Here is a 12,207-nt window from a genome sequence, read left to right as displayed (position 1 = left end):
TGAAGCTGCCGCAAATCGGGGGAACGCAACTGGAAGCTCACAGACCGGAGATGCACTTGGCAAGGCTTTAGCCTCGGTGAGCTGCAACCACACAACTGTCGCGCATTTAACTGGAAGCATACTTGCCAAATTTGTGCAGTCTTTCCCTTGATGATGCAAAATTCAGCGTGGAATCGTTTTGTCGTCGTGTCAAAGCTGTGCTCTCTCGTGTGTTAACAACAAATTGTGGAAGAAACAAATAACATTATTACTGCTACTAATTCTGTTAATCATTTGGATACAATTCCTCCTTAGACGCATTGCTGCAATTTCTGCACTTTCCCTGTTCTAAATTCAGCCTTTATCCTAAATTCTACTTTTCATTAAATAAGCTTACCCAATGTGTGAAATGACATATTTGTATTTCAATGAACATTGCATGCATCACTGCAAAGGCTGGACAGTTTTCTTTTTCTGAATGGAAAGTCTGAGTTTAGGGATGGTAATAACAAATTAAGCCTTTTATATTTGGCGACTCAATTCTATTAGCATGACAAAGCTGAGAGAAATGGACACGGTTGGACAGCGTGGGGGTGGGGGCACTGGGGAGTTTGGAACTGCTGTGGCTCAACTCCACGGGCCGCCCTTTGTAGAGTTTTTGTTCGCCGCCCTTTTAAATTGGCCCTGCTTATTGGCCCCTCGCCGCCTGCGGGAGTGTGACTGATGGAGAGGCGGGGCTTCATTTGTTCCAGTAAAATGAACCGTGTTTCACTTTGAATACGGCGTCCTTGGCCATATATTGTTTGGTCAGAAGTCACGGTTATAAACAACTTGCTTTTGTGAAACTGAGGCATGTTTGGGGATTTGTGTTGAGTCTTGTTTGTATCTGACACAGTGATGACCGCATTATTAATCCGTTTTAGTATTCCACTGAATTGCGTGTCTGAGTGTAGAGGAAAGAGAAAGACTCAGCTCTCCGAGTGTAGAAAAGCTTAAATAGCCATTCTGAACACCCCCCTCCCTTTTCTTCCATGCTCAGTGATACACTTGCCTGATACTCCAAGTTGATTGAAAACGTAAAGCCCAAAGATCAAGACTGAATAAGGAGATTATTAATGAGGACATTCTATCATCTCTAAAGAAGTCAAACAGTTTCCTGCCAGCTCAATTTGATCATTACTTAGCGAGGAAATCTGCGTCTATCTGCTCCTTTTTCCTGATAATTAGTGTGGATCCATTTCTAGCGCCCTTTTTTCCGAGACATGTTCCATTACAGCGCAATATCCGCTGATTAAAAGGGAAAAAATCGGGGAAGTGATTGTGCTTTAATCCAGCAGTTGCTTACACAAATGAAATCCCTGTGGGAGTTGAAGAGACAATCTCCTTCCCTTGTAATTGGCATTATCGTAAAACTCTGTGTCCTCAGTGTTACCCAAATGGGAGCTTCAGATACTTTACTGTTACTGCTAATTGTCTTTTATTGTCAATAAATGGTAACCACATACATTAAGTCACGTAGACGAGCATAGGGGCATTTGTTCTATTGTCTAAAATGCGGATGGACAATTAATTTAGCATGGCCCCCGAGCCATATTTTGGCTAGCCCTGATCTAAAACCTTAACATGAAATCAAGGTTTTCCAACACTTGATATAGATAGATAGATAGATAGATAGATAGATAGATAGATAGATAGATAGATAGATAGATAGATAGATAGATAGATAGATAGATAGATAGATAGATAGATAGATAGATAGATAGATAGATAGATAGATAGATAGATAGATAGATAGATGTAAAAAGTACAGGGCAACAAGCGATTGTATTCAAAGTGATTGTCCTCATCTGACGCCGCATTCTGTCTGCTCTCACAGATTTACTCACCTGACCACACGAGCAGCAGTTTTCCTTCCAATCCGTCCACGCCTGTGGGTTCCCCTTCACCTCTCACAGCCACAGCAGGCGCTGCCGGCTCAGCTGGGACTGTGGTAACGTCTGCCAGCAACCCGTCTGGAAGACCAGGTAAAAACTCAATTCTCCTCGTAGGAGCTCATGTACACAGGCTAAAAAGAAGGTGGGCAGCAGTTCCATCGCTGTGGCCGACAGGAACCTAGAATAAATATAGACTTTCCTCACAAGTTAGCTGTCTGAGTGAATCCACTTTTGTTATCCAGGGTTTATCCATGGAAACACTTCTCAGTTTTCAAATGCAACAAAGAGATTAGAAGGTATCCAGCAGTTTGAGTGAGCAGCTATTTTCACTTCTTGCTGGCACATCTCTTGCCGAAACATCATGCGATGCAACTTGTGCAAAGTTGACAACAGCGACAGCGCATCTTAAATCAGTACCTGACTTTCCGTGTCCACTATCTTTTATAGTCGCACAACCCACACAGCTTCACAGTGTGGCGGAGGTTCTCGTCACATCTTTTGCCCAGAGCTTTGACGCTCATGAATCTATGGCTTGCTGACACGCATCTGTTTATATAATATTTCTTTTTTTTTGTTGTTGTTGAAGTGATTGAAATATTTAATGACAAGCCCCGGAACAACAATGGAATTGAAAGTGACTGAGGCTAGGGCTTTTGAGCTGCTTAAGGATTTAAAAAAAAAAAAGATTTGTTTGAAGTGGTTTTGAATTACATCGATGAAAAGCTTTTCTTCTTTTTTATGTTGGACTGAGCAGAACATTGTGTAGCATTTTAGAAAGTGGCTTGTGGGTCTTTGCGTAGTTTTAATAATACGCCTCTATATTTGAGCGAAGATTTTGTTACACTTTTATTATCCCCTTTATTATTATTTTTAATTCTAGGAGACTTTTGTAGCCCATGTCTGACTTCTTGACATTTAAAAGACTGGCATGGATCCTTGCAAACACTAATGCGGGGAAAAAAAGAGAGGGAGACACCAAGCAGGAAAGCCCAGTGTGTTATTTTAATGGACAAGTGTCAAGTATGGTAATGGACTGCTGACAGCTGTCTCTACCTATGCTCCCCTCATCCTCAGCTGTTGCCCTGCCCCGTGGACAGCTGTTCCACCAACACACAACCCTCACACATGCACACACACACACACACACACACACAGACCTGCAAGAACCCTTTTTTTTAATCTGGCTACCCAAAAATACGGAGCCCAAAAAGAAGTTCAGAAATGTTCAATCCTGGATAGTCAAATGAAGAAATGCATTTTGTGAGATGAGTAACAGAATGATTTAGTACAACTCCCAGACACAATTTAAGTGCAAACGCCATTCATCATTACTCATTAGATGTTTCAGCAATTAGCCCTGGTGGTTTTCCCGTATATATGTGCGTATATATTATTTATAGCCAGCAGGCATGGGAGGCATGTGAAGTTCATGGCTTACTCATCTGGCAACAAGATGGGGCTAAATTCAAGTTATTTTCATCCTTTCTTCTGAAGTCTGGAGTCTTTTATGCCAAGTGATGACAGAAAGCTACGTATGAAGTGTGACATTCACTGGAACAACTGGAGGAAAACTATTTTTTTGTTCTTTTTTTCTTTCTTTTGTGGTATGTTTAATACCAAGCCTTCATTGTATGGAACTCTTTGTCCCCTCTCTTTCCGAAAGTTCCTTTTGTTATTGGCAGTTGTTATCCCCCATTGTAGTGTTGAGGTGAAACACTTTATTTTCTCCATGAGAGAAAGAAAAAAAAAAAAGTCCTGCCTGATCTCTAACGTCATACTTACCGTAATATAAATGAATGACTTGGTTTGGCAATCCTCCATCAGACATCACAGGCCTGGAAATTGCTGCAGGCAATATTTCTTGCAAATAACCTGGAAAAGTTGTCAAACTCAATTGTGGTTATGATTGCAAATTACAACAAGTATTTTGCTTGGCTTATTGTGCCCAAGGAAAAAAAAGGATTTGTACAAAATCTATTTGGAACATTAGACACAAAGCAAGACAAAAATCACATATGACCAAAGAGTGAATTCACTTTTAATGTTCTTTTCCTTAATTGTCTCAACGAGCCAGAGATGCAGGATGTGGAAACGGGGGCGTTAGACAAACTCCCAGCCAGCTCGCGTGTCAGGATGCCGCTCAGACGTCAGGAAATGATGTAATCTCATCCTTAATGATAAAAATATCTCCTGACGCCAGTAAATTGGCTTGTCAGCGTGTTATGACAGTTTGCTGTTGCCGCTGTCTGTAGTCAGTGAGGCATAACGTGGCTATCAGCCGTGTTGATATGGAACGAAAGCAGCATCACGTGTCAACAGTGCACCTTTGTCTTCTTGCTCAGGTACCAACCAGTGGCCGCGTCCCGGTGGACAGACCCCGTCTTCTCCAAATTATGAGAACTCCCTTCACTCACTGGTAAGCGTTGGTCTTTTGTCAGCCTATATGGATGCTCACTTTGGTGGCGTTATCATGACAATGAGGTTCCCGCAAATGTTTGCAGAGGATTAAGTGAAAGGTCAAGGATAACTGAACAATACCTGTCCCCTAGGACTTGCCATCTGTCTCCCGCTCCAGGATTGACACTTGGGGGGATGGGGTTAGTTCAAGGGGCTGCGAGCAGCTGTATGCAGAGCCACTTCTCCCAGATTCCTTTGCTGCCATGCTGCAGATTTAATTTCACCCATAGAGACATTGCCTCAATCCATGCAAAATAAAAGTAGGAGTCAGATTTTCCAAGTAGCCAAAGTTATAATTGCCTGTGGAGTTTGGAAAGCCCCCATGACTTTGGAGCAACTGTCTAAACATGCCACTTGAGGATTTCATCACGGATGAAGTGACTAATAGCTGATGGATTGAGACACTCTCGGTCATTTTACACAATGAGTAAGCCAGCAGGTTTCCACTTGCCCCATGTGACATAGAAGTAGATATAAAGCATATTCATTTGAAGTCTGTAATAGAGGCATTGCAGCATTTTCATTCCAATGAAAGCAGAGATACTTTACACATCGACTGGCGCGCTGCAGTAGAAAAACTGCGGCCCTGTTATGTTTTCATGCTACTGTGCAGTTTTTATTGAACCACAAAAACATACCACGTTTGTCCGGCAGGAAGCGGTTGTGCCTTTTTGATTGGCAGTCCCTGTGGTGTTGCAATCAAAATTCTTAATCGCAGTGGCCAAAGGGTTTGAAAACGAGCTGCAGAAACCCCACACGCTGTTTTATATTGAAATTGTGAATAGACTTTTATGCTCAAGATGAAAGAAGTAACCATTAATGTCATAAGATGTACTAAGATAGCACACAACAAAACACTTTCATCCTTACGAACCGATTAGTCAGCAGATGTTTGCCGGTCTGCAAATCCTTTTTCTTCTCAAACTCTCTCTCTCTCTCTTTCTTGTTCTCTCAATGAATATCGGCTCTTTCTTAATCCTCTTCTTATTTCTTTGGACTTTGACAGAAAAACAGAGTTCAGCAGCAGTTACATGAGCATCTTCAGGATGCCATGTCTTTCTTAAAAGATGTCTGTGAGGTATTTTAGATCCAGCTCTTTATCTATAACGTGTTCCATAAGTCATTGTCCACTTTTTGGTTGCTCTCATGACCTCGACATTCAATCGTTATTTTTATTTTGGACTCAGCTTATGTTGCCATTGTTAGGTTGTGTTATTAGCTTGCCCCAATCTGCTTCAGTGCAGATGTTAATCCACTCCATGTGACTGCTATTCACTTTCAAACAAACAAGTGTATGTATTTTTGTTGATGTTTGGAGCCTCTTGTGATGATGCCTTTGAATTTTCTTTATCTTCACTTTTCAAATCCACGCCATCCAATCAGTGTTTTCAATTTTTTGGTCCTAATGTGCTTATACTAAGCTGCTCTGTCGTTCCCCCCCAACCCACTCCTCCCTCTCCCCCTGACCCTCCACTCTGCAATCCCTCAGTCGCGAATGGAGGACCGTCTTGACCGGCTAGATGATGCAATCCTTGTTCTGAGAAACCACGCAGTGGGCTCCACCGCCAGTCTGCCCAGCGACATCCACAGTCTACTGGGCCAGGCACAAAATGGGCAACTGGCAGCCATCGGAGCAAGTTTCCCTGCCTCAGCGTTGGCCTCCAGTCGGACCACAGCGATGGTACAAAGACCCGATTAAAGATGTGCATTTTTCTGTCTCCATAATCAAGATAATGTGTTTCAAATACATCTGGGAAACAAAACCATCTTTTTTTTTTTTTTTTACATCTAACTACTGCCACCTGTTCAGAAACACTCCATCACCATGTGACAAAAACACACACCACACACATACTATATGTGAGACATATTTTCTATAAATATAATTACTGGATACAACATTTTCTTGAACAACACATAAGCTTCACTCAAATCACTAATGTCAGCCTGATAAAATAGTATCAGTATTGTAGTATCAGAGCATTTTTGAGTACCCCACAATGACGAGCACTGTAGAAAATATAAATAATTGGGAATGTTCCAACAAAATTCATAGCGGCTTCACTGAAAGGTATCCTTCGGAAATTCCGCAACAATGTATCGTTTCAACCAGACCTCATGTTGTTGTCTCTTTTAAAACTATTTACGCCACCCATACATGAAATGTCTCGTTCCTCAATTGATTTTGTCGTGTTTGTTATCGAGCACCATGCCGCGGCAGTAATGTTAAGCGACTGTGACTGCCGGATAGACCATACTGTGTTTGCACTGAGACAGTGCTTCCTGTGTGGAGAGAGCTCCCCTCCAACAGGCTCACCAGCCTCGACACAGCCACGGGCTTTTAGTCTGCATGGCAGCCCACCTCCCCCCTTTTTGTCCCCCTTTTCATCGCTTCTTTTTAACAAGCAAGGAAATGTGAATGGTTGGAAACGTGTGTCTTCACCCCGTGCCTCCTCAGCTGTATGATAATCAGGCCCAGCCATGAAAATGGCAGCCTTCTTTTCTTGCCAGAACCCCGGCATTCCCCTCCTCCTCCTTGTCCTCCCGTGCTCAAAGACTTGTGAGGGCACCTGTTGAGAGCACAGCAACGATTAGTGTAGCGCCGAAGAAGGGGAGGGTTACGAGGTTAACCAAGGCCAACAGTGACAGGGGATTACATCAATAAACATTTGGGCTGGAAAGCAGGGAGATACCCTCCAACCTCTGTGACGCTTTCTCTGTCTTCCTTTGGAGGTAGAAAGAGAATTGGACCAAAAAAAAAAGCATGTGGTGAACATCTGAAAGAATGGGGATCGTGGTACTGTGTACTAGTTTTTATGTCACAACCGGGGATTCAGTTTAGCTTGATGTCTTTTGAAAGTGAACACCAAAGAAATCTAAAAATAGTCTACTTTTCGACATGAAAAAGACTCTTAGTTGCGGTTACAGAGAGTCATGCGTAAACTTTGTCTCATACTGTTTGGAATGGTAAATGACTCATTAACTTGTCCTGTTTTGTACCAAGTTGACATGTTTATTTTCCCTCCCAAAAATGAATGCATGTTTCAAGGCAGCATTTTACTACTTTTTTTTTTTCCATCTTGGAACTTTTTCCACATGATCTAGCTGTTTCTTTCTTGCTGCTTGGTCTTGCTGTTGTTTCATTTGCAAAGGATGTCAACTTCCCGTCTTGACAATGCACCTCCTGTTTTTGTCGCAGGGTTCTTCCCATGCTGACGACACCGCTAGTCTGAACAGCCACGGAGGCCTGCCAAGCACCGGCTCCACGTCCAGCACAGAACTCAACCATCAAGTGGAAGCATTCCGAGGTCTGACGCTCCCCCGTGCTTCTTCTTGACCCATTTTATCGCTGATAGCCAGCTTACCTTAACTTGGCTTTTTTTCGCCTCCTCCAGGCTTGGCCAGTCAGGTAGCTACCACTTTGGCGCTGAAGGTAGAGAGGCAAGACAAGGATGACATGAACGATTCCCTCTCGGGCGATGACAAGTCGGATGATGAAAGCGACAGCTTGAAAACACCGCGCGCTGGCACGCGCACAAGGTACAGGCGTCAGTATTTCATGTGGTGCTTTTTCTTGGTTTTGTGAAGACAGCAGAACAGAAATGAATCAAAATATGTTAAACATCGGTAAATATTGCAAAAGTGTTTTCTTGTACCCACGCAGTCTGACTGAGGACGAAGACCTGAATCCGGAACAGAAAGCGGAGCGTGAGCGAGAGCGGAGGATGGCCAACAACGCCCGGGAACGATTGCGGGTGCGGGACATCAACGAGGCCTTCAAGGAGCTGGGTCGCATGTGCCAGCTACACCTGAAGAGCGAGAAGCCTCAAACCAAACTGCTCATCCTCCACCAGGCCGTGGCGGTCATCCTCAGTTTGGAGCAGCAAGTTAGAGGTGTGTGTTCAAAGCCTCTTCCAAATGACACTGCTTTTTTTTTTTAATTGTGCAACTATGAAGCTATGTATCATAACTTATATCATAACTTCATATGATTTTGTCCATCCGGCCCTACAGAGCGGAATCTTAACCCCAAAGCGGCCTGCCTAAAGAGAAGGGAGGAGGAAAAAGTGTCGGGCAGTTCCGGTGACGGCCAACAAGGTCACACGGGGGTCCACCCGAGCTTGGCTGACACATCCAATCCCATCGGCCACCTCTGAGGCCCAGACAGGTACACCTCACTGTGTAGCCACGCCATCTTTTCATGATGTGCTGACAAAATGTAAAGGTCCTTCTCTCATCTTTTTCACCAACAGTCCAAAAGCCAAACTTAGTGTGTGTCATGTTATATAAAATGGCAGCAAAACATAACAGAGGCCCTTCACATTGGACAAGCTACAGTAGGACTAGGTAACGTTGGGCCACTCTATTTGATGAATCACCAAATGAATCAACAATTCAACTGCTTGCCAATTCATTTCTTTTTTTTTTTTGATTGAGGGTCTGATTGAACATCTCGAGAGGTGGCGCGCGAGGAATCATGAAAGTGCACATCACAGTGGATAGAGAAAGTGAACGCACCTGTTTTTGTGAATGTGCAAAAAATTGACTGCAGTGATAACAAGCTAGCTATGACTAGTTCTAAATCTATCTACAGTGTCTATCTCTGTAGCTTTCTATACCTGTATATATTTCTCTAGCTATCTCTTTTGGTCTCCATCAGTATGTACGGTATCTACAGTACTGGCATAGCCCTCCAGCTCTCTGTTTGTCTCTCTCACTCTATCTACGTATATTTTTATTGCTCTATAGTCCTCTGTGGAGTATCTATCTACAGAATCTTTATAAGTATCTCTCTCGCTGTCTCTTTTTTTTCTTCATCTCTTTCGCTCCAATTCTATCTCTATAGCTTTGTGTCTGTTTTTGGTCTGCCTCTTATCATGTTCTCGTTATCAGTATCTCGAAATCTATATCTCGCTGTCAATCCCCTCTCTGTCTCTACCTCTGTATTTCTGTCAGTCTAATTACACTGGTCAACAGATTTTACTATTTTTTTTTCTTTTAAACATGACACTATCACCAGTATTTTCTTTCTTCGCCGGTTCCCCTAGTCCGAGGCACTATGGTCAAAGCATCGAAGCAGTATGTGTGTTCACTTTCTGCATCAACTACAAATGTGTTTGACATTTTCTATGACGTCATAGCGGCTCCTCTGATGATCCAATTTATCTTGTCTGCAACAGATCAAACTCGCAGAACATTTTGTCCCCTCTGAGATGGCCACTCCTCTGACTTCTCGCCACCTTGCAGAGGAGAATAGACCACCAGAAGCCAAAATCACACGACTAACGCTACCCAGTACAGAGACCGACAAGGAGCCCGCGCGGTACTCCGTCGGCAAATTTCTCCCCCAAAAAGCGAGAAGAATCTCGAGCACATATCACGCAGATCTGCAAGAAGCGTGTCGCTTCTGAACAATCAGACTTTGCAATCTCCTCCGACTCTATGTGGAGGTTGCCTCGTGCCTAAACTGAATTGACGAATGCATTGTAACAGCAACTTTTATTTTTGTTCTCCTTCTATTTATTGCGCCCATGAGCTCAAAGTGTATGTCTTAAGGGAAAATGTATACCGTTTTCAGTTTAACCCATAGTTTGCCCGTGTCGCTACAAACAAAAGCAAAAAGATGAAATGAGGGAAAAAGTGAGATTGGCTGTGTTCGAAATCACTCCCTACGCACTATTTAATGCTCTTTATTTGTAGTGCTTTCCGAATATCTAGTGAGCATAAATTCTCCCTCGTATAATGCTCTTAATGTATCCCACAGTACAGCTTCAAAAGAACTGTCAGAAAAGTTTCAGGACTTGAGATTTCAAATCCAATCTTTGAGTTTCCAATTTAGTGTCATTAAATGGAGATAAATTGCTTTAATTTGTATTAATTTTGTCAAACTGACCGTAAATTCCACATTCTTATTATAATTTATTTATTTGTTCAATATTTATTGCGGAGGTTCCACCAGTTGACATCTGTTGATTGCCGGAGTCATTCATAACTTTGTTTTCCAAAATCTTTAAAATGTACCAATGTATTTGTTTTTGGTTTGTTTTCATTGTTTGTTTGGTTTCTGAAAACTTTCAAATACGACATGAGCAACTATGCTTTTAGGCATTTCACAGAGGAAAAAGAATAGATGCCTGTGAGTATAGCTGTTGCTTTAAGGGATATAACTAACTGCGTGTTAGCATTGAGTTAGCGAACGTTAAGACAAAGTTACGTGGTTCTTTAAACAGGACAGAAGCATGAATTAAATAGAGCTCATAGTCATCACCCAATGCTTGTATTTCAAATGTTTCTTCGCAGGCCAAAACAAAAAGAGTGCCTCGTTCTAAAAAACAAAACAAAATCAAACGTATGTCAAAGCACCACTAGATGGTGATTAGGAATGAAGGAGTAGGGACGATTCCGAACACAGCCAGCAATTTATTGGCCGTTTGTAACGCATGTTTAAAAAATAAAACAAAACACTAACTGCCCCCCCCCCCCAGAAACAAAAATCTATTTATAGTTATATTGATTTTTTTATTCTCCCATTAAGCGCATGTACTTAGCAAACGTTTGTGTTCATTTAATTTCAGTCATGTTTTGTTCACAAAACAAACTCAAGTTTGACTAGAACATTTTATTTGACATTGTTATAGGTTTAAAATGCTAAGAATACAATAAACACAACAAATCTTTGCATTCCCTGCCTATTTGTAGTGTCTTAACTAAAGGAGATTCCTTTAGCCAGAGTATTGTTACATGTAGTTTGACACTTAACGTTCTGTTTTCAATTTGTTATATTGCTTTAAAACAAATAATGACGACCACTTTTTTTTTTCCTGGACTGATTACATTATGCTTTTGTTTCTCAATACAAAAAAGAAGGTATACTTTTGTGTCGTCATTTCTTTCAGCTTTCCGTTCGTTATATTGTGCTCAATCCTAATAAAATAAGCCCGACTTGATATTTCACACTTTGCTGAACATATATTTGAAAAAATGTAATTTTGTTGAATTGTAGCACAACAATGAACAAAAGAGTAGATTTCTCTTTGGCTATGGCTTTATTTATGTTTTGGTGTGCATGTTTTTTAAGCCTTTGGTCCCTGCTTTATATTCCATTTAGTTGTCTGTATATTGTCTCCTGAGACTTTAGTGCAAAAAAAAAAAAAAGGGACTTCCATTAGACTCAAAGTAAAAGTTTACATTCGGAATCGATCATTGAGCAGTTTTAGTTTTGTGTGTGAGGGGTGTTTTCTCGGTCGGTATGTGGCCTTGTTGCTCATGACAGTATTCACACGTGTATTCATAACGTTAGCGCTAACGATCCATGTGACTTCCTGCTCCATTTCCTTCATATCATATGTTCCTCTTCGTATTTCTTTGCCAAGTTGCTGTATTTCCACATGCTTTTCCCTTGTGTAATATAGAAAAAGGAAATACAAAAGGAAAGCGGTTTAAACAAAAAAAAAATGTTTGGCTTATTTTTCACTGTAGTTAGTCTTTTATACAATAATACTTTAAGAATATTTCTTGAATTCTAAATATTACTCTTTCTAGATTTTTGAAAGCAAAGTTTTGAGTAAAAAGTTTCTTACTTTATTTTACTATATTAGGTAGTAAAATGTACACGACGGTTACTTAACCATAACCTGTTTCAGTCGTACCGGAAATGTCAGCGTCCATTTGCAAGTCTCTCGTGGTTGACATTTGTGTCAAAACTTCAAACATGTTGTCAGTGCACATCTCAAAAATGCGGCAATGAGAATTACAGTTTTCTGTCTTTTTTCAACAGAAAAACGTTATGTATATAACATTTATGTTACAATAAATGTGCCATCTTTTATAAACTTGA

At 41.4% G+C, this 12,207-nt stretch overlaps 1 protein-coding gene across 4 annotated transcripts in view; it reads left to right on the top strand.

Annotated features, from left to right (window-relative positions):
• tcf12 (transcription factor 12) overlaps positions 1-12,207 on the top strand; it is a 48,114-nt gene extending 35,907 nt beyond the window's left edge. For 3 of the 4 annotated variants that reach the window (XM_049717374.2, XM_068650451.1, XM_049717376.2), the window contains 9 exons: positions 6-76; positions 1,856-2,003; positions 4,256-4,329; positions 5,860-6,051; positions 7,570-7,678; positions 7,766-7,910; positions 8,035-8,264; positions 8,385-8,538; positions 9,551-12,207. In XM_049717374.2, the coding sequence (XP_049573331.1) occupies positions 6-76; positions 1,856-2,003; positions 4,256-4,329; positions 5,860-6,051; positions 7,570-7,678; positions 7,766-7,910; positions 8,035-8,264; positions 8,385-8,527 (1,112 nt within the window). In that variant the 3' untranslated portion in view covers positions 8,528-8,538; positions 9,551-12,207. Of the gene's footprint in view, positions 1-5; positions 77-1,855; positions 2,004-4,255; positions 4,330-5,376; positions 5,449-5,859; positions 6,052-7,569; positions 7,679-7,765; positions 7,911-8,034; positions 8,265-8,384; positions 8,539-9,550 lie in introns of all 4 variants that reach the window. The other variant, XM_049717373.2, reaches the window with a different exon arrangement.

This window comes from Syngnathus scovelli, chromosome 4 (assembly GCF_024217435.2).
Source record: "Syngnathus scovelli strain Florida chromosome 4, RoL_Ssco_1.2, whole genome shotgun sequence".
NCBI lineage: Eukaryota > Metazoa > Chordata > Actinopteri > Syngnathiformes > Syngnathidae > Syngnathus > Syngnathus scovelli.
The sequence above is the reverse complement of the archived record's forward strand: the minus strand, read 5'-3'. Positions and strand labels throughout refer to the sequence as shown.